General features: G+C 35.2%; 1 protein-coding gene across 1 annotated transcript in view; it reads right to left on the bottom strand.

Annotated features, from left to right (window-relative positions):
* The window catches only part of FRY (FRY microtubule binding protein), a 147,575-nt gene that overhangs the window by 50,353 nt on the left and 69,793 nt on the right, over positions 1-27,429 (bottom strand). The window contains exons 25-41 of the mRNA XM_015815247.1: positions 26,538-26,629; positions 26,129-26,301; positions 23,263-23,423; positions 22,401-22,511; positions 19,854-20,008; positions 17,566-17,665; positions 16,099-16,270; positions 14,306-14,562; positions 13,789-13,935; positions 12,565-12,733; positions 11,437-11,527; positions 10,572-10,654; positions 8,713-8,863; positions 7,139-7,242; positions 4,543-4,728; positions 4,031-4,229; positions 2,537-2,658 (exon numbers count right to left, since the gene is read on the bottom strand). Coding sequence (XP_015670733.1) covers positions 2,537-2,658; positions 4,031-4,229; positions 4,543-4,728; positions 7,139-7,242; positions 8,713-8,863; positions 10,572-10,654; positions 11,437-11,527; positions 12,565-12,733; positions 13,789-13,935; positions 14,306-14,562; positions 16,099-16,270; positions 17,566-17,665; positions 19,854-20,008; positions 22,401-22,511; positions 23,263-23,423; positions 26,129-26,301; positions 26,538-26,629 — 2,473 coding nt within the window. The remainder of the gene's footprint in view (positions 1-2,536; positions 2,659-4,030; positions 4,230-4,542; positions 4,729-7,138; positions 7,243-8,712; positions 8,864-10,571; positions 10,655-11,436; positions 11,528-12,564; positions 12,734-13,788; positions 13,936-14,305; positions 14,563-16,098; positions 16,271-17,565; positions 17,666-19,853; positions 20,009-22,400; positions 22,512-23,262; positions 23,424-26,128; positions 26,302-26,537; positions 26,630-27,429) is intronic.

The following is a 27,429-nucleotide window of genomic DNA, read 5'->3' as shown; positions in this document are numbered from 1 at the left end:
GGGTGCCGTCGGCCAGACAGTGCCGGCTGGCGACCCCAAGGGGGAGGGCCTTCTCTGTGGGAGCTCCCACCCTCTGGAATGAACTACCCCCAGAGATCAGGGTGATCCCTGATCTCCCTTCCTTCCGCCGCGCCCTTAAGACATGGTTATTCCAGCTTGCGGGACTGGCCTAGGGGAAAATTTTTAGTGGGGGTTTTAATATAATTTTAAATTACTTAGACCAATTATTAATATTTGCCTTTTAATCATGTTTTAATCTGTAGTTTTTGTATTTTGTATTTTTATCTGGTTGTTAGCCGCCCTGAGTCCGCAAGGAGAAGGGCGGGATATAAATATAAACAATAAATAAATAAATAAATAAATAAATAAATAAATAAATAAATAAATAAATTCTGAGCGATTTACCATAAAAATGTAAAAAGTGGCATAAAACCATAAATACAACAAAGTTAACAGACTTAAGGACAAAGTTGAAAGTAAGTTATTACATATTAAAAAAAGATGGAGGGAGCACTCTCACCTCAACAGTCACCCCTGAGGTCGATATCACTCGTTAACTTCCATGCCAATTGGCAGAGCCAGGTCTTAACATTCTTTTGCAAGGACAGAAGAATGGGGTCTCACCTCACCTCTGGGAATAAGATGTTGCAAAGATGACCCACCAGTCAAAATTCTTTAACCAATGGGATCTGCAATGTACCCTCCCTGTCTGATCAGGTGGGTTGGGACAATGTAATTGGGATGAGACAGTTCCTCAGGAAGGCTGGTCCCATGCCACAAAGGGCTTTAAAAATGATAACCTCAAATTGGACTCGGAAGCAAACCGGTACCAATGCAGCTTGCATAGCAGAGGTGTTACATGTCTGAGGGTCTCTCAGAACTGTTCATGCCACTGCATTCTGCACCAGTTGCAACGTCTTCAAGAATAGTGCCATATAGAGTGCATATAGAAAATGATTAGGTCACGAGTGACTGAAAAAAAGGCTTCTTGATCCAGGAAAGGGCAAAACTGATATACAACATGAAGTTGAGCAAAGGCCTTCCTAGCCACAACTGCCACCTGCTTCTCGAGCAGAAGTTGTGAGTCCAGGAGGAACCTACAACTATACAGCGGGTCCATCCGAGGCAATGCAACCCCATCCAGGATGAATGATGTAAACTCCCAGTTACAGAGAAACCTATGCATAGCACTCCATCTTACCAGGGTTCAGTTGCAGCCTGTTTGTACCCCATCCAGATCCCCACAGCCTCTAGGCACCATGAAAGACAGTTCATAGCATCCCTTAATTCATCCAAGATGGAGATATACACCTGCAATATACCCTCCTGTCTGATTAGGTGGGATGGGATCTCAGTATACTGGGTATCATCAGCATACTGAATGTAGCTCCTCTTGTGGTGATGGATAATCTCACCCAGCAGTTTCATGTAGATGTTAAAAAGGAAACAAGAGAGCAATGAACCTTGCAGTACCCCACAAATCAAGGACTGCAGCTGCATCTCTCTTTCCTGATCAACAGCAATTGGGACCAGTCCCATAGGAAAGAGGTAAACCACCATAAAACTGTGCCCTCCATCCCAACTCCTAAAGTCAATCAAAAGGATACCATGGTTGATGAACTCTACCAAGAGGTCAAGAAGAGCCAGGATGGATGTACTACCTCCATCCTGCTCCTGCCAGAGGTCATCCAAAAGTGTGACCAATGCTGTTTCATCCCATATCCAAATCTGAAACATGAGTGGAAGGGCCCAGATAATCCTTTAGAGCTGCAGCACAACCACTACTTAACATCTTCCCTAAAAAGGAGAGATGGGAGACTGGATAAAAATTAATCAAGAAGATAAAGTCCAAGAATGAAAAGGGGATGTACAAACATCTCTTTAAATGGTGCCGAGAATATCATTTTCTATCAAGAATGAATAATCTGTCTCTAGGACCCACCCACATGTCATCTCTGAGGTGCCTCAATCAACCAGAAGGGGCATAGATATGAATCACAGGTGGCCATGCTTATAGACCAAAGATTCTGTCCATTTCCTCAGGTCCAACAGAATCAATCTGATCCCAAATAAGACTGTTCCCCAGGCATCTCCAATGTACCATGCTTAATGAATTGAAGAAATGCCTTTAAACTCTTTAGAGCTTCATGCACTCTTTAGAGAATAATTCAATGGACATTTGTTAAGATATTAAATGGTATTTCAAATTTTGTCTTTGAATCACTAAGGAATGCTGGAAAAATCCCTCACCTGAATCCTGAGAAAAGTCAGATTCCCTTCAGTTTGGTCTGCCTCTGTTATAAACCATAGCCAAATGGGAGATCAATAAAGCAATACAAGTAAAATCATTTTTTTATTCCCCTAATTTATGGCAATACTCAAATCATAAAAACAAATCTATATGCCATGATTTATTTTATTTTACTAGTGATCATGAGCAACAATTATTCTGAAAACTAGGATTTTGTCCAGCAAAATAAAATTTGAAAAAGCTGCTTGTTAAGTAAAGATGTTATAAAATCAATTGGTTTAGTACCTGATTTAGAATCTTTAAAGACAGACACAACATGACGCAAGAAGTTGGTAAGCTGCTCTGCACTTTTTGTATTCTGGTTTTTGGGTGTGATATCTTCATGGCACCAGAGTGGACCAAATGCCCTTAAAAATCAGAAAATTGATATATTTTATTTTGAGATTAAAGTAAATTATTTTAAATAGCACAACACAATGGCACAGTTCACATACATCCTCCTTCAGATGAAGACTGTAGGCCAGGGGTAGGCAACCTTGGCTCTTTTATGACTCGTGGACTTCAACTCCCAGAATTCCTGAGCCAGCATGGCTCAGCTTGGAAACCTCTCCCTTTCCCCTCAGCATGGCTGGCTCAGGAATTCTGGGAGTTGAAGTCCACGAGTCATAAAAGAGCCACGGTTGCCTACCCTTGCTGTAGGCAAAGGGTTTACAGTATAGACAAGCTGTAACATTGTATAAAGTAAGTCAACCCAGGAGTTGAGATTCCAATAGTTCTAGAGACACCATTTTGGGGGAAGGCTGAATTATTTGATACTGTTATTAAGAGCAAATGATCATATGAAAAGTTCTGAATTATGTTACCCAGGGCTTTTTTTCTCACAGAACGCCCAGAACGGAGTTCCGGCACCTTTTTTGGATGGAACTTTGTAGGGTAGGCAAAGCGGGTTTTATGAAGTGTGTGAGTTCCAGCACCTTTTTTTTTTTTTTTTACAAAAAAAGCACTGATGTTACCCTCATACTAAATAGATAATAAGGAAGAGCTTCATGGTCATTATATGGCCACTATAGAAAGCAGAAGAATGCCCTCTTAAGATGATGTTCTTTCATTGAACTGTGGTTCTTTCCTTGCTCATTCTCACTAAAACTTGTTGTATTGTCAGGACAGTTAGGTAAGCCTTGTAATTATTCTAAGAGACCGTTGATGTGCACAATGTATGAATATGTTTATCCCTTTTTAAAAAGTCTAAGAAAAGATGGAGAAGACAGTTTTAGTCTCTGATGCAGAAAATATTTCCCATTTCAGCTAACTATGAAAAATAAAAACAAAGATTAATTCAAGAGTCTGCTCTGAATTTCAATGGGGAATGAAGTATTGGAGTGACAGTGCAATCTTTATTTCATAGAGTGATGCTATATTTTTAAGAAGCAATCTGCCAGCCAAAAAAGAATTATTGTATTATACTCTTCTCCCCACAACCTGAAATAAATTGCTCCAAGCAAGTCAAGTGCCTTTTTACATCTGTTTCCTACACCTGTTTTATACTAACATTCACTTCTGGCTAAGATTAGAAAGAGGGAATCTCAGTGGCATTTGCAAAAACTGTCTCTTACTTGTAAAGCAGAAAATAAGGACATCGTGCCCATGCTGTTATACCCAAGAAACCTATTAGTGAAGGCTTCATTTTTCAATGAATTATGAATTAATACAAATTCTTTTAAAAGCACACCATAATGCTTTTAAGAATTAAAATGGGATATGTATTCTGCCCTTAGTTACCTGGTGGTTAGAAACTCTATTAGTTTGTTTGCCTTTTCATTTGTCTCCAAAGTTGGGTCAATGTCTTCTATCTCCTGGGTGATTTGTGGGAGATTTCCACTGCTCCCTCCAAGGCTGATGCTGGAAGAGGTGGAACTAGAGCTGAGCCCAGAGTCTGGCACAGGGGAAGACTGATACTCCCGCAGAAAGTCAAAGCCACCTAGCAAAAATGTGGAAAAAAATCTATATAAACATAGAGGTCATAATTTTGTTACATTACATTCACTGTGAGATAGATCACATACATACAAACATACATATTTTATTAAGAAATATAGGAAAATATGCCTTTGAAGAAAAATCTGTTACAGATAGATCCAATCAGAACATAGTACTAAAACAGAATTCTGCAGAAAAGAGTCTTTGTTATATCTTTCATTCTTTTCTATGTTGAGCACCATAGAATTATGAAAGCGATGACAGCCAAGCTCAAACAAAATTGAAAGAAAGCCCAGAAACTGGTTTTTCATTACCTGTATAGAAGAATTCGGGCAAATGCACAGGCTGGACTGTAAGTGTCTTGGTTTCATTCATCTCTCTAGTCTGAAGAAGCATTGAGGCTATGGCTTGAAAATTGCTATTACATGACAATACAATTAGCAGATGGAGTAACAGCTTCTTGCTATGCTCAAAGACTTCTGGACGATAATGATCAAGGCCTAAAGAAAACAATCAGGATGTCTGATTAATTAAGAAGCACAAAAAGCTCATATGCTAGAAAAAGTGAAAAGTATTTGAATAGCCTTTTATTTGGGAAAACCAAAAATATAATTTTATTCTTGTTTATAAGTTTGCATGATTTTTGTATGTTCTAAAAATAAAGCTGTAACATTTAATTGGATTAATCTATTGATTGATTGATGGATGGATGAATGCATCATTGGGAAACCTGATTGGTTAGGTTGAAGACAAGTCACTCTGGAAGTTTTATTTGACTGATTACTAAGAGCTGACATTAAATTGGCACATAATTAAAAAGTTAATTAGACTAGAGCTGCAATATTTAATTGTATTAATCAATTTTAATAATTGTTTGTAATAAAGTATTAACACAGCTGAATAAATCTTGACTCCTGTTGATATATGTACATGGACACAGTCATAACTAAATTATATAGTAGTAATTTGTCATGCATTCTTCTGAGATTTTTTAAGATCTAGTTTACAGCCCTGAAATTCCATGGACATCTCCCATTAAGATATTATAGCAGGCATTAGAGGAATTTCATCTCTAATACTCATGTCTTTGAAGACAGTACTTCACATGACCCATCATCCTAGTAACAACCAAAAATTTAACTAAAACAATAAACGTTATACTATCTAAGACTACAATTCTAAACATTAGAGAAAAAAAATAATTGAATCCAGTGGTTGATAAACATAAAAAAAATCTCATAGGACAATCGGTTAATCCAGAGGTTCTCAAACTGTGGATTACAACAACGGGGTTGTGAACAAATTTGAGGGGTTTACACTTACTCTGCTCTGCCTGGATGTAGATGACCTTTGCTAAGCTGCTGGCATTAAGCTTGCTAAGTTTTCTTTAATAAGCACTTGGAGTAACAGTTCCTATTATATCCCCAACCTGTTCTGTGGGGTCATTCAAGGCCATGATTGTAGTGTTCTTGCCCAGTCTCATTGTCCCTGTCTTCCAAGGATGGCTGTTTGGGATTTCTTCCTAGAAGGCATGATGCTGAGTTTTGGTAGATACATGCTCCAAGCAGCCTGAGTGCTTTGTCTTCTCTATTTTTTCAGAAGTATGAGGCCTCATGACAGGAAGTTTACAGCACTGTCAAAATGTAGTCTGCCAATTTTATTCTCAGAGAAATGTTATTCAAATTCATGTATTATTTTAGTGATTCATATCACTTTCAAAGTCTGAAAATCCCAAGAACCAGTTAATAGTCCTAATAGTATTTCAAGTTCTAAATGGTGACCATTTAATAACTTCCCACCGATAGTAAAATTTAGAATTTTAGAATTAAAGTGTAAAGTAAAAGTACCATAATGAAAATTTAGAGAAACTAATACATTGTTTATTTTTTTCCATACAGAATGTATGGTTTCTGATTCTATAAGGACAATATTGTGGGAATTTCTGTCCAAAATCATGTCATAATTTATTGCCATTTTTCATAGAATGTAATATTTTATTTGAGGGAAAAGATACTCTATTAGGTGATATGAGAGGATTGGTAGGAATAATACAAAGGAGTACAAAAAAAATGGGCCAAGAATGAATAAAAATAATAATTGTTTAGTGAGGAGATGTATAGAAAAGTTTTGTTATGAATATGTGGTTCAAGTGTAAGTTGGTCTATTTGTATACATGCATACATTCACAAATATGTACAAGAAAAAAAAATGAATAAAAATACATAACTAATTTGATTCGTTATAATGAAAGGACTGAGCTGCAAATGGTGTAACTGGAGAAATATAAAATAAATATGGATGTTGTCTGTGATTTGATGTTATCAAGATGTTTTGAACTTTGTCTGTGGCCTAGAAATTCTTTGGTAGATGGCCAAATGAAAAAAATGAATGAACAAACAATAAATGAATGTGAAAAATATATCTGTTCCTGACAATTAGAGGAATATCTAATCAGCAAAGTAGCAAATGGCAATGCAGAACTCATAGTGAATTAATTTGTTAAGTGTGTTTACAAAGGAGATAATCAGCAAAAAGTGAGATTTGGAATATAGCTTTATACCAAGAATGAAGTATGTTGACCAAATTTTGACCCTATTAAATTTGTGTTCGATAATGTCGTAGTACGGAATCATATACTATACTATCCTAAGATATAATAATGTTTGGTTCCAGTTTGTCACATTCTACAAACTTAGATAATTATGGTTTATAAATCACAATTTATATGTTTATATATTTTACAAAACATGGTTTATAGATTAAATTATGATTTAAAAATTTAAATCTCATTGTGATATGTAAATAAATCCATAGTGTAAAAGGGAAAAAAATGCAGGAATGGAGTGACAGAAGAGTAACATAAACAAACTCAATTTTCTCTTAAATTTTTGTTTAGTTATTATTTCTTACCTAAAAACAGAGCATGCAACAGTAATGGTAGGTGAAGGGCCCAGTCTTCTCTTACACTATGATCTACTACCATTTCAGTCATGAAAATAACAGCAATATTGCACCTAATAAGAAAAATAAAATCAATCAGTTCAAACATTGCAATGAGAAATAAGAATAAAGCAGAAACATGAAGAAGTTGATCACAAAATACCAAGAATAGCTCAGGTATGTGACAATTTCTAAGCTATAGTAAAAGTAAAGGAAATAGAAGGGTGGTTAATATGAGGAAAGGCATTGATAATTATATATTCTGTATTAAATGCATGTCAGTGATTCTGTCTGCAGTTTATTAAGAAAATAATATCTCCATATTTGGTCCCCCACAATTCTCCACATTTGAAAGGTTAGATAACTTCCTGGAATACATTTTGTAGAAGTACAAGAGGTTAAATGGGAAAAGGAGGAAGTCAAAATGCAATGGCAAAATAAAAGTACGCTTTTGCAGGATCTGATTCAAAATATTTTTTGGCATTTCAGGACTCACCATGGGAGAAAAATAGAGATGTGTATATATTGAAATTCCATACACCAATCACTAAAAATATAATTTACAATGTGATTGATTTGTCAAAACCTCACAAAGGTCTGTTTTAAGTACAATATCACAATAGGGTACCTAAACTTAATTTAGATCATCCTATCTGATGCTAGTATTTCTTTATGTTCAGAATATAATTGATCAAACCATTTTCATGTGGTAAAATGGATTCATAATTGGAACAGATTCATGAAAATAATGTCTCATAAGCTGCAAAGTTTGTAGTCTTCAACTTGAAAAATAGGGAAAATAAAAAAGCCAACTCAAATAATGTTTTCATCTTTATCACAAATATAATTTGTAGAAAGAAGTAATAATCCTGCTATGGGAAGAGAAGAGCAAAAAGAAGTTGGGTACTTTACTATATATCTTCAATTGTTTTTAATTTATTGCAAGCCAGGTACCAATCTGGCCTGCTGGATGGTATTTATAAAGGAATAAAGATATTTGTAAAGGAATTGAATACTGTGCTGAACTTGAAGGAATGAGTTTTGTTTTGTTCTAATGCTGGTTAAACAATTTTCAAACAAAAGGTAGATCAAAACAACACAAGAAACAATAACTAAAGTGGAAGAGATTTTAAATGATCATTCTGTTTATACTGAGAAGATACAACGGTTATAGGTGTTCTATTTAAATTGTATGAGTAAATAACTGGAATACATAGCCTCTGCCCTATTCATATAATTTCTAGCATATTATAAAAAATATCCCAACATTTGCTGACACCCATTCTATGGATGTCATGAGGTCACATTTGCTGACACCCATTCTATGGATGCCATGAGGTCACTGACCATGGCTTTTATGGCTTCCAAGGCCATAAAAGGCCAAAATCATAGAGCAGCCCCCAGATTAAAAAAATATTGTCCAGCTCCATAGTCCTACACACTATGGCAGACAAGTTTTAGAACTCTTAAGATAGAATGAACAATTAGAAGATGGACCAGTTGAAATATTTTAGGAAACTGGGGTTTCCTTATATTGTGCTTACCTATGGAGGGGTCCCCGTGGTGTAATCGTTTCTGGAAGGTAGTCAACAAGTGGTGCCCAGCACCCTCCATTAAATGGCATTGGCAAAGGTTGTGGCTGTTTCATTTCCACAATATTCAGCAGCCAACTTGTATATGGAGAAATAGGATCATCTGTGCAGAAACATTTATTACATTTCTACATTGTCCAATAGCCAACCTTCTTGGAGCAGTGTTCAGGTAAATTAAGATCAGAGAAACAATGCAGTGCAAATATCAAATCTCAGTATCTTATTGGCAGCTAAAAGACAAGAATATATGCCTTTGAATGGATATTAATTAATTCATTCATTCAACTTATATTTTGCCTGGAGGTTGTAAGTGGCTTACAATAACTAAAAACCAATACAGATATTAAAACAATAAGCAATGAATAGTAACATTAAATTAGTTAAAATTAACAAAAATAGGCAGGGTGGAAGCAAGATGAATATGAGGAGAGGTAGGATCTTATCTTAGTCTGTCAACCACATCCAGAATGATGTGTCCCCATTAGGGCTCTTCTCCTGGATCCTCCCAACTGTAATATTTTGACTGGCTGAGTCCGCAGCATATAGATATTCCAAAATATAGATCTTCTAATATTGGGGTGCTATCTTTAAAAAGGTCCTGTTTCCTGTAGACCCCTGGGGTCTCAGATGATGCCCAGAATAGGTGGTCAGCAAGCCAAGTAGAGCTTTAAAGTAGCACTTTAAACTAAATCTAGATAAAGGCAGTGCAGATAGAAGGTATTGGCACAATGGGATCACTAATGCCATTAACAACATTGCCATTACTAGACTATTAGATTAAGCCAGGAGTTCCCAACCAGGGGTGTGAGACGATATTCCAGAGGGTACAAAAACTTGGGTTTTCAAAATTATAGTGTATATGCATAATTCGTTGCCGTTATTAGGAACTTTCGTAAGGGATGCGAGAATATATCAGAAGCGTTCTAAGGGTGCAGGGTATAGAAAAGGTTGGGAACCACTGGAATAAGCTAATACAAAATGTTCAAAACTATCGAAGTAATAGTGAGCATGGACCAAGAAATTTTGGTTGAGCAGTGTCAGGACTAAAATATGTACTTTGTCCAGGCACAGCCCCGAAACACATGTAATTTGAGCAGAGGCATTTTGAGGTAAGGAAAGACAGACAAAGGAAAGGCCATTGGCAACTGTACCTGGCAGCGGCTAGGGAGAGGTAGGGAAAGAAAGACACCCGAAAGTGAAGGCAGGCTACCCACTTTGACATGGTGTGCTTGAATTTAAGGTAAGAGGACACTAAGCTAGTGGAAGGTGCTATGGGGCTAGAGAGCAGAGAAGTTTGTTTCTCTGATAGCTGAACCATCTGTTTGCTGTGGTGTATGCTGCTGATTGCTTTCTGTTTGACAATTTAATAGATAGGGAGTCTGATATTGTCACCATTACAAACCAGTCAATGCACACTGTGAAAATCTGATGCATTTTTTTTTACATACAGGTATTTAAATAAGACAAAAGGACATGTGCTGCTAATATATTTTATGTTGATATTTTTGTTAATTTACTACATTTTAAATATGAACATTCACATAAAATATATACATAAAACCTATATGGAAATATATAAATGACTATAACAAATGGATACTAATCAGAGGCTAATATTAATGCATAACTAAAACTTTGAGTTAAAAAAACTTAAATTCAATGAACTGAAAGGTTTAAATGAGATCGAAGCAGATATTTAATATTTTCTATTGAAATGGATGGTTCAAATATGCTGTCCAAATCATGTCTGGCTAGTATTAGCGAATAACACCATTCACAAAAATTAATATTAATCAAATATCAAGACATACTTTTATCATCGTCGTAAGATCCTCCAGAGCTATTGCTGTATCTTGATTCTAATCGATTATGTGCTCTGATCACATTACTAAACCTTGTAAATAGGAAAAAACACACAAAAACCTATTTAAAATCTTAATACATACTCAATTCATAATAGTATTATATATCCCAATGGATGGATAAAAATGTAAAAATTCTTGTTTTAACTTTATTTCTCAATTTTTTTCACCTCTATCCATTAGGCCTGTGTTCATATTAGTTTAGTTTTTTTCCAAATTTGGTAGCATTTTTATCTAAAAGTTCTGCCTCCATATTCAGTCTAGAAAGTTCAATCATTTCCAATAGGATATAACTCCCCTGTGAAATTACTGAATTTCAAAAATGAAAAAAGCGTAGTTTATTAGCGGAAAGCAGAACTTCTAAAAATAGAGAATAGATATTAACAATATAAGCTTTACCCTTATTCAAAGCCCATCCACAGTTTTAAACATGAACCAAAAAACATTTCCAAGCTGTAGGTATATAAAAATCAACTTTATGTATATTCCATGGCAGGGGTCCCTAACCCCAGGTCCATGGACCAGTACCAGTCCGTGGCATGCCAGCACAAACAAGCAAAGCCCCATCCGTGGGATGCAGGTAGCACACAAAACCACGCACTCTCTGGTCCACGGAAAAACCGGTCCCTGGTGCCCAAAAGGTTGGAGACCTCTGTTCCAAGGTCTAGTCTTTAATTGTTAATCCCAGAAACAAAACCACAGATCATAAGATTGTGATTAATGATGGTTACCAGTACTCAAACTGGAGATCTACTGTACTAAGCATTTCTAATCCAGAAAGAGGGAGAAAATGTCTGAGATGTTTACTACAAACCTCTCATCTGTCTCTTTTAAAATTCTATTGTCTTCAATGTCTGCAAAACTATCTTGGCCAGCTACAACAGTGTTACTGCTTGATGTAGTTCCTATACATGTAAAACCAAAAGTATTATTAAAAATAATCATTTTGAAACTACACAAATATACACACACATCCAATGCAATGCATAACTCAACAATCACCAAACTATATTTTTTGGCTTCTCTGAGTCATGTTATAAATTAATATCTATGTACAGTAAGTAAAAAAACATTTATATTGCAGCTTATTTCTTTCCTTCTCTGTTATATATGCAACGATTTGCAAATTATGAGTTGTTGGAATAGAACAGCAGATCAGAGAAAGTTCTTTTGAGCCCCATTCCTAAGTTCCATATTTTGTCCTATCATAGGTTCCTATTTATGATGATGATGGTGATATGATGATTATATCATTTTTATGCATATAGCATATGGTTAAAACTTATGTATTTCAGAGTTCAACTCAGGCTGAATATACATGAATAGCCATGCATACTGTATATAAAGTTATTATATTTGGTTATATTTGAACTACAACACTAATTTTGCAATCCAGATCAAACATCTGTACTGCATGAACTTTACAGAAACCTAGAACAGGATCTGAAGGGTTGGCATAAACTGAAGTGTAAATAAACTTAGCTGAAAGCATTTGTCTATAGTTACAATAGATCTGGGACTAGCTCATGAATGTAACTATCCTAAAAAATATATAGCAGGTCTTCAGTCGGTAAAAACATGCCTTTTATTCTTAGAAATACCTAATCCCACAGCAAATATAAATAAATCTACAGATATATTTTTTGTTCTGCAGATGTTAAAATGTTGGATCCAAACCTATTTAGAGTAGGCCCACTGTGAGCAAGAATATTTAACTACATTGTGGTTACTTGATTTCAAAGACTGTACTTTAATCTACTGTAACTGTGAGGACTATACCTATACATTTATGTTTCGATGAAATATTTCAGTCTGAAAAGCACCAAGGAAGATATAAGACAGAGGTTCAATGTTAACACATGCAACTCTGTTCTGAAAAATTGATATTATAATTCCTTCAAATATAGTATCTCTAATAAAAGTAGAAAGCTTTAATTCTTACCAGAAGCAACAACTGAAGCTTTGTTGCTGGCAGTAAAACGATAAAATGGTGGATTGTCACAATGCTGAACTATGGGATTCACGGGATCTGTTTGCTGGAGCTCAAATAGAAGTTCTTCCATTGTTTGAATAGTATTGTTCCGACACATATAGATGGCAACTTTTTTGATCTGAAAAAAAGTAGCATTTAGCAGCTTTTATCTACAAAAAAGGTAATGTAAGAATGTGCAGAGCAGACACATAGATGACATGTTTAAAGGTATAATAATATAAAATAACCTTCTTCATATTACTGGCTGCCAGATGGCAGAATTATCTGGGAATTATAGACATAACACATCTGGACAGTACCTGGATAGGGATATATCATTATGCCCAAAAACTAATGGGTCTAACAACTATCAGGATTAGTCTCAAAACATGAAAGCATGCAGAAACTGCTTACAGAAAGATTCTGTTATAGAGAAATAAAGGAAGCACAATTACTTTCTAATATAATACCATCATGCCACTGAACAGCTTCTCATTACATAAGATAGAAATGAGCAATAAGTTTTGTGGTCTGCAAAGGGTTATAATTTTTTAAAGCTGATCTGCAAGGATTTCAGAGTACATATTGATTTTAATTAATAGGATAGAACTATATTTTAAGTTAATTTTGGAGTGGTCAGAGAATTCTTAAAAATGTTCATTACGGTTAAACAAAGGCATAGTTTCCTTCAATTTGACAGTGAGATGGGAGCATATAAATTTAATAAATAAGAAGATAAATAACATTTGAATTTAATTCTTGATGAGGTCATGGGCACATTCATATTGGCAACAAGATTCCATCCTACTTAGCTTGAGATCAGTCAAATTCAGCTAGGTGCTATCCACAAATTCAGCACACTGAAATTTACCAGAGCTTTTAATCTGTTTTACAGCTTTCTTTGTTTAAACTATAGTATAATCAAAAAATAGTAATTTGTGATCAAATGTGGACAATTTAGTTTCTGGGGTGCTATACTTGCTAAGCTTTGGGTTCCACATTTCATATGAAAATAAAGAGATAGCCTTTATAAAGTCTACTGAATATTTGGTATCTTTTCTCCTATGTAGGGGCAAATTTATTAACAACTTCAGTAGAATAAACTCATAAAATTATTCCTGATACATTATTTTGAATACATACTGTTTTGTTCGATAAGAATAATACAACTTTTTTTAAAAAAAACCTACTTACATAAGGTAAAAGAATTGTATCACTGCTAACCCCACATAAGCTTATCAGAAACTGCAGAGTTATTCTCAGATTGTTGCTCCATTTTTCATTATTAGCTAAAGCATTCCAGACGTTCTCCATTTCTGGTCCAGGAACTTCATCTCCATACTAAACAGAAATATGAAAAATGAATGAGATCAGAATACAGAGAGTGATTGCTAAAGTAAGTGAAATATAAGACAAACTGAAAGGTAATCAATGAGTTAAAGAGACAAAGGAGAAAGATCTTTTTAGTGCACAGAATCCATTTGAATTATAAAGGTCAAGCTACATTAAGTCTTGGCTGCTATAAAATTGCAGAAAAGTACTGACAAATATGTACTGACTGATAATAATAATCAGACCTTTCCAATATATCATTATGTAACATTGTGCAGATAAAAAAGAGGGAGAATTATTTATGCAACTTTCAATCCTGGTCTAATATTATGGCACTACATTTCATATTTTATAGACCACTTAGTATTTTCTTGCTTACTTTGGCTGTCATATACATCAGATTATTAAGCACCAATGATGTGGCTTCTGGTGAGCCCCAGCCATTTCCTTTCAAGCCACATGAAACAGTTACTTCTCCATCTTTATCCTTTATTTCATCTTCAGGGGTGGTAGGACTTGAACCTGGGAGAAGAAGTCTGCTGTCTACTAGCTCAATGTTATGAAGCCATGGTAGCAAGTAGGTGAGCATGATCTGGCGCCCATTTGGATGAGTTGTTGGAAATCGTTGACTTACTTCTAAAATCAATTGAAAAAAAAACCACTCCTAGAATCTTAGCTTTAGGGGAAAGACAATGAAGCATTTAGTTCAACAATAAATTCTGTCAAATACATTTCATCTGATAAAATGTCAAGAACGTGAGTTCAAAATTTTTTATTATAAAGACAGAAATATATTTCATTTCCAGCAACTGACAGAGAAGCAGAGTCACTGTGGAACAGTGATTAGATGTTGAACTAGGAGCAGGAAGATCCAAATTAGGAAGGAAGATGTTGGACTAGGAATAGGAAGATCTATCTGCTCACCGATTAGCTACATCCATCTCAACATTCCACAAGTCCCTCAAAGCCTGGCTATGTTATCAGATCTGGGAGTCCCAGAGAACTAGGGAGATTTTGCAATGGATCCCTTACTGTGCTTAGTAACATCCGCTCCTATTTTGTATGTCATTGTTATAGAATTTGTAATTGTGATTTTTTAATATAGATTTATTGGTTTTTAATTTAGTGCTATACTTTGCCCAGAATCACTGTCTTGTAAGATAAGCAGCTATACAAATATAATAAAATAAAATAAATAAATAACCCCAAGGCCCATTAGACACTGTGGTTATTGATCTTATGAAATCTGCCAATAGATCTAGGAGAACTGCACTCTCACATCCAGTTGTTAATGATCAAAGCAATGTCAGTGTGTCCCAAATCTTAACAGAGCTGGATTCAGTACTAAATTGTGAACAACTTGGAAAGACTTTTGTCACAAGTATAGAATTGCCATCAACCATTCTTATTGGAGAATTATTGATTAATAATCCAGCATAACCAGGGTACCAATCATCAGCCTTTTTAAATCCAAGATACTATCCAATAGACCAGAACAAAGCAACAACAAAAGGAAATGGCAATAACAAAGATGAAAAAAAAACCTGGTTTTGCGCCTTTGCTAATTTAATGAGATTCTGGCTATTTTGCCATTAAGATATCCTTCAGAATCATGCAGAAGCCTTTTGGTCACTTGTAATATTTGTTACTTGACAAATATCTGACTCGAAGGGACCGTAGTTTAAAGAAACAATAGATAACTCATGGGAAAATAAATAAATAAATAAATAAATAAATAAATAATTAAAGCATTTTATTTTAAAATTCTACTCAGCCTTCAAAAAATATGTTGTCTTCACCATGGTAAGATGACATTAGCCCAACATTTGCAAAAAGAAAGAATAGTATCTAAAGATAAATGCATTAAGTGGAAAACATGATCATGGGTCTTCAAACTTGGCCCTTCTATGACTTGTGGACTTCAATTCCCAGAATTCCTCAGCCAGCGCCAAGTGGGCCAAGTTTGAAGACCCCTGTTTTAGATGCTTATTTAGTTCTACAGTACTGTTTTGTGCATATGTAAAGGAAAAAAAAACCCCAAAGATGCAAAATCATGTCCTGTAGCTCTAAGAGTTTACACATATGATATGTTCACAGATCCATAGGAGGATATATGAGATAATAGATCATCTTTCCGCTAGTAAGGCTGAAGACATAAATAGAAACTTATACCTGAAAACAATGGAAGTGTCAGCTCAGGGTACATTCTTGCTAGTTCGTAGGACAGATGAGCTAATGAGACACTGTAAAGTGGTGGCAAAGGACCATGAGTCCCATAAAGAATGCTGCCAGGTCTTCGCTCAGCTATTTTCTTGGAATAAACAAAAAGCTTTGTTTCCAAAATCTGTTGGAAGATTAAAAAGAAACAGAAATGATATAGATGATAAATGAATGATGGAGTATTATTGAAAATAAATTTTAATGGATTACTCATGATTAGCAGTTTCTGCCTATGCTTTTGTATCTGCTGCAAGGGCTAAAAGTATTTGTACGTGGGTTACCATTGATTTTGTCCTCCTTCCCTTCTCCTCCCATAAGGAAAATAAAAGAATAGTCAACTCAGTCACAATAAAGATATCAAAGTGAAAAAAAAGGAGGAAAAATGGCAGGGGGAAAAAATCCTTGCTCCCTCTGTTGTAATTTTGTGTTTTTCTGAGAAATTGGAAAAAAAAGAAAATTTTTCCTTATCATTTTCTCTGTAAAAGATATATTATTGTTTCTTACTATTATTTTGTTTACTGTTATTCTTTGATGTAAGCTAATAATTTTAGAGCTGACAATCTCTAAATATCATAATTAGTAAATAAATCTCATAAATATTGATACCAAGGCTTTATTTCCCCAAATTATTTTTTAAAATATTTAAAGGAAAGGTTTTAAAGAGATGAAAGACAAGCTATAAGGCACAACTCTCAAATTACAGGATAATTTGAGGGCCCAGGTCTCATAATTTGAGGGCCCAGGTCTCATTCCTCACATATCTCTAACTCTGCCATCAACATACCTTGGTTACTGTCCTATAATGCAACTTCCTCATGACATACAGTAATGTTGAACATACTTCAATCTCACAGCTGTGGCAGCTTCAACTCATTTTAGCTGTTCCAGACCAAACAATTTTTGCCATGGATTCAATCTAATAAGCCTGATGGAAGATGTGGTTGCTTCACAATCAGAGGAGGAACTGTCCACTTCTGGTTGGCTGCGTGAAGCTATTGCAGAAACTAGACCCTCTCCTCTAGGCTGGAAACAGCTCTCTGTGGCAATTTGGGCATAAATTGCAGGAGACACTGGTTGTCTGACTTCTGCAGAAACATCTGCAGAAACATCTGTCTTTGTAATGCCTGATTGTACTTTTCAGTAATGCTTGCTGGTCTAAAGCAGAGTTCTTAGAAACATGAGTTTAGCGAAACCACACTAGAAGTGAATTTAAAAAACAGAGAGAACAACTGGCGGCTGTTTTTCCATTAACTGATAACATTTGGGAGATGAAATGAAGCCAAGGAAATCCACCAGTGGTTTTCCTTTATTTGTTCCATTCAACAATATGTAATGTGCTGTTGAATGTAAAGCAAACTGTATAATTGTTTACTCTTCCTTATAGTTTATAAGATTTTTTAAAAAATATTTCATACATGCCTGCATGAGTTGCATGGAAATTTCATAAATCTCTCTGCTGGTGTCAGATGCTTTAAACAAGACTAGATTTAAAAGAGTCACAATGTCAAAAGGGTAGTTCCTGAAATAGCAAACAAAGAGTGCGATTGTTTGAGATTTTTAAGTTTAAATGAACATTCTCAATTGCTTTACACAAAATAATACACTCAAGGCAACAAGCTCAATAACCTAACAGTTACTGAAAACAATGAATTATATCAAACATGACAATGAATTCTCTTTCTCCAAAAGACAACTGTGTAGCAATAGCACTTAGACTTACATATTGCTTCAAAGTGCACTCTGAGCATTTTACAATGTCTACATATTACCCCAACAATCTGGGTCCTCATTTTATCAACCTTGGAAGGATGGAAGACTGAGTCAATCTTGAGCTGGTCAGGATCAAACTCTAGGCTGTGGTCAGAGTTAGCCTGCAGTACTGCATTCTAACCACTGCACCACCATGTATAAGACAAATAATACCCAATTATAAGAAAATAACATATTTATCATTATGTGTATAAGTGTATTTTTTTTCATGACATCCTAAAAAAGTACTTTGTGCTGTCCAACAGATGTTGCTGTGTTTTCCACAAAAATTTAAAATATACCATAGCCCCTCTGCAAGTTTACTGCAGCATTCTGGGACACCATGGCATATAATTTGGGAGCCTTGGCATATACTGTATCTAAATTAGTAATACTGCTACTTATAATGCCACATCTTCTGTGCTTGAGTCAGGATCTTAAGAATATACATAACAGTTTGCTTTCCTCTAACATTAGATTAAAACAAATCAATCAAGTCATTCATTATAATAAATAAGTGACAGACTAAGTACCCAACAACTGGTGTTCCCTTTTAATATTTTTTTTAACCTAAACAAGCTGATGCAGAACAAATCCAAAGAATGCTAAAAACCCTGCAGACAGAGCTGAAGATAAATATGGGAAAATGCCTTGCTTTCAAAACTGCATTGCTATAATAATTAAAATTGCTTATTGTGATTAGTGATATTCTTGGGAATTTATTTTTTAAGTGTATATAACAAGACAAATAATCCATTGGAAACATTTAACATTTCCATTGGTAACTTTAAGGAGTCAGATTGTGGAACCAAAGAAATCATAAATCCAGATCCCTTGAAAATTATTGTATTTGTTTAAATGATATGTCTATTCTTGAGTGGGTGTCACTATACTACTTACCAAGTTGGTCAGTGCAAACAGCAGTGCACTTGTAAGGTATTTATTATCTATCTATCTATCTATCTATCTATCTATCTATCTATCTATCTATCTATCTATCTATCTATCTATCTATCTATCCATCCATCCATCCATCCATCCATCCATCCATCCATCCATCCATCCATCCATCCATCCATCCATCTATTCTATCTTATTGGCCACTCATCTTTCCGCAGAGTCACTCCAGGTTAGATTTCTTGGTTTGCACAGAGTGCAAATGTGAGTGTGCTTCAAGTGAAACTCAGAAGGGAATCACATGACCTCAGGACACTGCAATCATCATAAATACATGCCAAATGTCAAGCATCTGAATTTTGATCATATGATCATGGGGATGCTGCAGCGGTTGTAAGTGTGAAAAATGGTCATAAGTCACTTTTTTCAATGCCATTGTAACTTCAAACAGTCACTAAATGAATGGTTGTAAGTCAAAAACTACCTGTATATGGTAATACAAGACATAAATTCAATAACAAGTGGAGCTGAATGAATGTGAGTTGAATATAAAAGAGTGTGTGACCAATATGAAAGAAATATATTGAGGTATGGTCACGGCGATTGAACAAGGATTAAAATGGAAAATGGACATATGAAGAGTGAAGAATCAAAATGAAGGGGGAGACTGAGTAAGTCATAGTTGGATGGAGGTGATGATTCTTTGAAGAAGAGAGGCGAAAAGTTTAAGAGGAAAGGAAGGTGATATATGGATACGGGGAAACAAGGACAGGAAAATACAATATAGAAAGATACATTATGAATGGTAGTGCTAATTAGTTTTGCTATGTTACCTTTTTTAAAATTATCTCTTGACTTTTATTTCTTTGTTTCTGTATAATGTTGCTTAGGCTAAAAGGGACTATTTTAATGGTCATGCATGTATGCAGTCCGATCAAAACATGAACATATAATTTAAGTCTATCCTGTTCAAAAGTCCTAGGGTAATTTATTTTTAATTTTTACATGGATCCTGATTAACTTGCAAGGATCACTTTTTTAGCTTTGCTTATTGTTGATACCTGCTTCCACACACAGTTGCAATGGCTATGAAGCATCCTGAAGCAAGCTGATGGGATCCAGTATAACATCGATCTATAGCCCAGTTAAAGAGATTGATTTGGTCAGGATTCAACTCCAACAACAAGACAACAACTTCACAGCCAAGCTGATGAACCTGAAAACGCAGAGAATGGTAAGGAGTTTTAAAACAACAGTTAACAGTGTTTTATATCAACAACTGACAAAAGTTCATTGAGATCAATATTCTGCTTTGCGTGTTTGCCAAATGTAGGGTGCTGATAAACATGACATTAAGAGGCAAGGTTAAGTAACTCAGAGACAATGCATGATGTCTCCTTGGCCATTTCGTAGCACCTCCATTGTTATCGAAATTTGAATGCTCACAATTTTAAGAGTGTTATTTTTTTAACATTGTTTTGTTAAAATGTTTCCTTTAATTCTTTGCAATTTTGTGATTATATTTGTTTAGATTGCTCCCTCTTAACCTCCCCAACTCCCCTGGTCTTATCTAATTTGGCACTATCCCTATCCACCCCTTCAATGCCATTTCTTTTTTTTTTAAAGCAAACTTCTCCACTTGGAGAAGAAATGAGGCAGTTACCAAAACATTAATGATCCCAGGGAAATAAGAAATAAGTTAGAAAGAAACTTATTTTACTTGCTTGATTGTATAAAATATTTGAATAGCTGCTCATTTTATGTAGCATAATCCTGGATGGCTCACAAAAAATATTTTTTTAATAAAAGCGACTCTGCCTTGACTCTCTGGACTAAGAGGAAGGGAAGGAAAAACTCAGAGGCTTCAAGATTCTGTTACTCTATCCAGTATCAATAAATAGAATCCCAGTATTTCTTTTGGGGTCTGTTTCTTGACCTGGGCTACCTCAATGAGCTAACTGATGAAATATAGTCTGGATTCCCAGCTAGGAGGGAATACATTTCAGAGGAGTAAGTGACAACTCAGTTCAGATTGTTTATCTGAAAGAAAGAGGTTAAAGACAACTCCTCCTTAATAGTTCCTTTATGAGGGTGGTAGTTTGTTTTAGTTTGGCAAGATTCTGTTCACAGGTGAGGAACAATAAAGAAATCTGCTTGGAAAAATCACAATGTATCTTTCTTGGTTTTTGGAGCCTGACATAAGCAAAAAAACACAAGTATTACCTGTAGTCACTGGTATACAAGGCTTCTTACCCTCCTGATATTCTTATATACATATATTTATTTGGGGACATTTTAAAGCAATTTTGTATAATAACCATTGCAACAAAGGGATGCTCATTAACTGCAATATCCAAAGTTGTAATGGATTGCATCTTTGCTTCCCGTGAGCTTTCTAATTTTTTTTTAATTCACTGAACTAGTTGAATTTTCCTTTTGTGAATATTAAGGCAAAAATATTTTTTCAGGTCAGAAATTATTACCAGTCCATGTGGTTCACAGTACACACTATATTAAGAGGTGGTAATTTTCTATAACTATTTTGTTCATGCTCTAAAATATTTTATAAATCTATTGGATTAGCACCTCCTCCCCTGTGCATCTGTCCATTTACTTGCCCACCTATCTACTCACTTAGTCCCTATTATTATTTTTTAATGTCTCCTTAATTTGGTACTAATTCCTACTGAACTGTTATTTGCTTTTTATATATAGTTTTAGCATGTCCTTCTAATCTTACATTACTCTGTTTTTTGAATGGGGAAATGCGGCACTATACAAAATATTTTAAATGTAGTAATATCATTTCCTAAGGTAATTTCTATTCAGATGTTCTTTAAAATAAAAATAATTGTAAGTCAAGGGTTTCGTGTGGCCTGACCTGATTTTAAAGTGATTGTTAAGCTAATCATATGGTTGTAAGTCTAAACCCATTCTTCCGAATATTTGGTTTTTTGCTGGAAACTAACAAAAAACAAAAAACTGGCAAAAAAAATATATAGAATAGAGTAGAATTGGAAGGGACCTTGGAGATCTTCTAGTCCACCCCCCTGCTCAAGCAGGAGAACCTATACCATCCCAGACAAGTGACTGTCTAGTCTCTTCTTAAAAATCTCCAGTGATGGAGCACCCATGATTTCTGGAGGCAAGCTGTTCCACTGGTTAATTGGCCTCACTGTCAGGAAGTTTCTCCTTAATTCCAGGTTGCTTCTCTCTTTGATCAGTTTCCAACCATTATTTATCATCCTTCCCTCTGGTGCTTTGGTGAATAATGTGACCCCTCTTCCTTGTGGCAGCCCCTCAGATACTGGAATACTGCTATCATGTCTCCCCTATTTCTTCTTTTCTTTAGACTAGCCAAACCCAAGTCCCGCTGGCGTTCTTCATATGTTATAGTCTCCAGTTCTTGACTTATCATACTTTGATCCCTAACATAGTTCACAGAGTATGGTCCTCTAATAAAACATAAATTACCCTATTTGCACCACAGTACAGGTACTAAACAGATTCCACTTGAATCACAATGATTTCAGCCATAGAGTAGACCATGTGCAATAAAAATAAAATGTAATACATTTAAAAGTGAAACTCATTGTTGAGTTACTTACCCGTAAATCTTGGCAAGCTAGAATATTATCAAGCCATTTATAAAGATAGCCATCAGGGGAAAGACCCACATTGTCAAACACAGGGCCACAGCACAGCACTGCTGACATGGCCTAATTAAAAAAAAAAGAGGATGTGGTACTGTTTATTGCAAGGTTATCAGTTTCAAACTCTAAATAAAAGTCAACAAATCAAACAATGTAGTAATGAAGATTAATCATGTAGACTCCGTGCTGTCAGTCGTGTCTGCAGAAAACATATTTCCAAATACTACAATGGCCCAATCATATTCTTCATTGCTTTCCTGAGAATGTATAGCGATGCCATTCCTGCAAGTCCTCTGAGAAACCAAGTATTTCCTGGACAAAGCATGTAGATATTCTGTGTTCCCCAAATTGTATTTTCTCACCCAGTTAGCATGCTTGCATGCTGCCAGAACTACCAATAAGGAAAGATGACTGTGTAGTGGATGACTGGATTACATTGGGATAAGTGTTTTGTGGCAGGAAGTTAATGTAATTCTTGAATGACTAGGTAGTTCTGGGTTTAATTTAATACTCCAGGAACACTTTTTGGTATTCTCTCCTCTTATTATCACTCTTCCTCCTGAGCCAATTAAGTATGAATTAACATGGTTAATTTTGTATTTCTAAGTTAACCTTAATTGAATATTTAAAATATTTATTAATAATTTTTCAAATGATACATTCAAGATTCAGAAAAAGAACAGACCACAAAGATACACCAAATAATCGGTTATTTGGGGGAAATTATTTCAGCTTTAATTTATCTTACTACATTTCTAAATTTAAAATAATTTAATTTGATAAAGATTTATATGCAATGGAAGGAATCATGATGTACCTTTAAAGCACAATACTGGTATCTTGTAATCTGATGATTTCTATCACTATAACGATCCAGAGGTGTAAACATGATACTGAAGGGTCCAGCCCATTGACTAAACAGGATGAAGAGGTGGTGCCTCAAGCTTTGCTGAGGGAAAAGAAACCTCCTATGATGAACTGAGTGAATAAAAAATAAAATAAAATTATCTGTATTGATTAATTAATCAAAACTCAAACATAAATCTGATGCAAAACTGTGTAGCTAAGGAATTATTCCTAAAACACATTAATAGTATTTGTCAAGTATATATTTAATGGAAAGGAAAGAGCCTTGAATTTAAGATTATCCCATGTAAAAAAAAGTAATTTATTTTTAGGTAAATAAATATACATAATACAAAGAATGTGATGTGGTGAGAGAGAGATTTGCTTAGAAACAAAGATGGATTTCTCAAGATTCTCAATTAGGAAAACTACATGGCCATCCCTTTTGTACCAGATTGACACTAATACCAATTCAATAAACAATTAAACAATTAAATTTGTTTTATGCATGAGGCAGCCACACAAATTCATTCAATTTAAGAGGTCACATTATGGCAAAATTTGAGAACCTTTGAGATAATGCATCTGAAGAGTTTTGAATCTCTAGAATTTTGAAATTCTAAATATCATTGAATGGCTGTATTTATAACATAAATCAAATACTCTTCAATTTTCAGATGCACACAAGAGTATGGATGGGACCAATGCATGCTGTATATTATGCATGTAGGTCCTTCGTTCCAAACTGAAATGCTACATGGAGAGGCCAAACAGAGTGAAAACATGTATTCTGAGATGTTTATTAGGTTATCCAAATCCCTTAATGTTCAGTTTTACAATAGAGCTATGGATATTCTAAATATTACGCTAAATTAAAAAATGCAAGAGCTATTTTAATCTTGCTTGCTTGCTCCCATCCTCTCCCGCTTTATATATATAATTTTGTAATGAATGAAAACAGAAAATCCTTTGTTAGCACTAAGAAAATTCCATTCATTGAGCATTTGGCACAGCTGGATTTAATGCTTTGAAAGCAGAAGACTGATCTAATGGAAATTTTCAGAGAAAACAGAAGTTTTCAGATGCCCTGATTAAGCTACAGACCTTCAGGCTGATTTAAGAAATGAAATATACTCAGCCTTCAAAGAAATCTTTCAACATATATAACTTTAAATAAATTGAGTTTCTGCTATAAGGAAAATTAATGATCACTCTACTTTATGGATGCTAGTTTTCTGCAAATGAAAGCTAATAGTTCCTTGGCTATTCCTACAATAACCACAATCATTACTGAGTTTCAACTACAAAAATACAATCAAAGGAACCCTGTATTTCAAGTTCCCTATGCAAATTAGAAATCAATATGAATAGGTATCAAATGATAACTTCACTGATTGTTTGTCAATGCATCCACAAAATTAAAACGTACATATATATATTAAACATATTTGACAGTGTTTGTTTAAAAACCAAAAACTGTGAAGTAGACTTTTAAGTTCATTCACTGAAAAAAGACCAAACCCAAAGAAAATAATCGGACTCATGTAGCCCAGACTATACTGACTTATAACAGTGATCATATGTTCATTCTAGTTCGTATGAGTACTAAATCCATAATCCTTATGGTATATGTCCACAATATCATTAGGATGAGAAACACAAAAAATAATTTGACAGATAAGGCATTTTTCATAGGATTGCTATGGTCCACCTTTTCTTCATTATTTGCTATTTATTTTTTGCATTTTTTCCTTATCCATTTATTAGTAAGCATTATGATAAAGATGTATGCATTTAATATAGCACATGTTATTTATGGACTCCTGTCAACTCATTTCAAAAACTGGACTTCAATATGGAAAATCCACACATTAAAGTCCCTGGGTGATTTGGGGCTGGTTAGATTATTTCAGCCCAACCAACTTCATAAGGTTGTGTTTTGCATCCCTATGTGCATTCTGTTCGGTTCCCAGAGGAAAGATAGGATACGATAGATTGATATTAAATAATTAAAACATTTATCTCAAGTAGTTAACACAATATAGATCCACACAGGGGATGGATTGTCACTGGAAATCAGATAGCAATGAAATGACAGTGATAATTACACAGTGACCAACTCACAAACTATACTGTTGATAAATAAGGAACTCAAGATAACATTTCTTACATCAGATATAATTCATGGAATTTGTGCCATAATAAATTCAAAAGCTATTACTTTTGCCATAATTTCTTACATGATTACAACTCTAGAAATTGTACAATTTAGAATTATATAAATTGTACTTCTACTTAGTGCCTTCTTTCCCCTCTCCCCACCAACTACAGGTAGTCCTTGACATACAACAGTTCATTTAGTGACCATTCAAAGTTAAAATGGCACTGAAAAAATTGACTTATGACAGTTTTTCAAATTACAACCATTGCAGCATCCCCATGGTCACATGATCAAAATTCAGACACTTGGAAACTGACTTGTATTAATGATAGCTGCCGTGTCCTGGGGTTATGTGATCACCTTTTGTGATCTTCTGACAATCAAAGTCAATAGGGAAGCCACATTCACTTTGCAACCATATTACTAACTTAACAAGTGCAGTGATTCACTTAACAACTATGGCCAGAAAGGTTGTAACATGGGACAAAATTCACTTAACTGTCTCACTTAACAACTGAAAATTTAGGCTCAATTGTGGTCATAAGTCGATGACTACCTGCATATGGAACATTTATTCTTTCTTTACCCAGCAGTCCTTATCAAGCTTTTGTCAACCACTAACCTCTTTTTTCAACTTAATGATTCTGTACTTTATATAATTATTGCATTACCATACCTGGAACACATTGAATCAAGTTAGCAAGCATTGCACTAAAATGGGCTCTCATGTCCTTGAGAATCTCAACTTCTTTATCATTTTCAGCTTCCAATAACATGCGCGTTAGGTCGACATATTCTAAGAACAAGGCTCCCAGTGCTAGGGTATCTCGCTCCAAGGCACCATTTGTACTGTAACAAAGGAAAACAGTATGGATTAAGGAATCATCCAGAGGAAACCACAAGTGTGCATGACAGACTAGAATTTACAGTATAACAGTCAAAATTGTTATCAAGAATTAAAAAGAAAACTGTATAGCAACTACACAGGAAAAAGCTATTTTAACAAGATTCAAGAAATGACTGTGATCAGACAAATAATTGGCACCATCACATGGTTTTCTTCTATTTGAAAAGCAGTATCTTACCTATCACTTATCACACCAGCATCAGCAAGTAATTCAAAAATTCGCAACAGCTGTAATCGTAAGAGATCTCTGCGCTCACGACGTTTCTTATTCTGTATTGCAGAAAAACAGGGCAATATTAGTTATATCTACTCTCTGCATGTTGATCTTAAAAAAAACCTAGCTGAGTAGGAGTTCACAGTCTTTTTTAAAGCTATCCAGCAATTTTTAAATGGTCTGAACTTTTTAATACTGAAGATAGTTCTCCAAAGAACTAGCAGTGGCACACCAATTGGACAGCTTCTATAAAAACTATATTTCTGGCTACTAAACAAATTTGTGTAGATTTACACAAGAGGAAATAAAGTGTCAGTTATGGTCCAGCAGAGAAAGCACTAATGTAGAAACTAATGTCCTAAGTCCGTGGTGGCGAATCTATGGCACGCACGCCACAAGTGGCACGCAGAGCCCTCTCTGTGGGCACACACGCCGTCGCCCCACTCCTAGGCCTTCAGCTGGGTTTTATAAAACCTTTTCACTTTAGGCCTCCGCCGCCGTGTGCCAAAAAAAAAAAAGGTTCAATCAATCCATTTCAACTTCTCGCGGGAAAAAAATCTCACAAAGTTGGAATTGATTGAACTTTTTAGTCCCACCCAGTCTGCCGTTACCACCGCAGCCATGCCCACCCAATGGGCCATGCCCACCCAATGGGCCACGCCCACCCGGCACCCGACAATACATAAGTGGGTTTGGGTTGCAGTTTGGGCACTCGGTCTCTAAAAGGTTCACCATCACTATCCTAAGTGGTTGCTCCTGTGAGGCTACTGATGCCTTTCAATGGGCTGTGATAGGCCTTTGAGCTGATTTTAGATGCCAGCATCCGAACTATTTGCCAACAGCTAAGCCATTCAAA

This window comes from Protobothrops mucrosquamatus, unplaced genomic scaffold (genome assembly GCF_001527695.2).
Source record: "Protobothrops mucrosquamatus isolate PMUCROS unplaced genomic scaffold, P.Mucros_1.0 scaffold327, whole genome shotgun sequence".
NCBI classification, from domain to species: domain Eukaryota; kingdom Metazoa; phylum Chordata; class Lepidosauria; order Squamata; family Viperidae; genus Protobothrops; species Protobothrops mucrosquamatus.
Note: the sequence above shows the minus strand (reverse complement) of the source record. Positions and strands in the feature narration are given on the sequence as shown.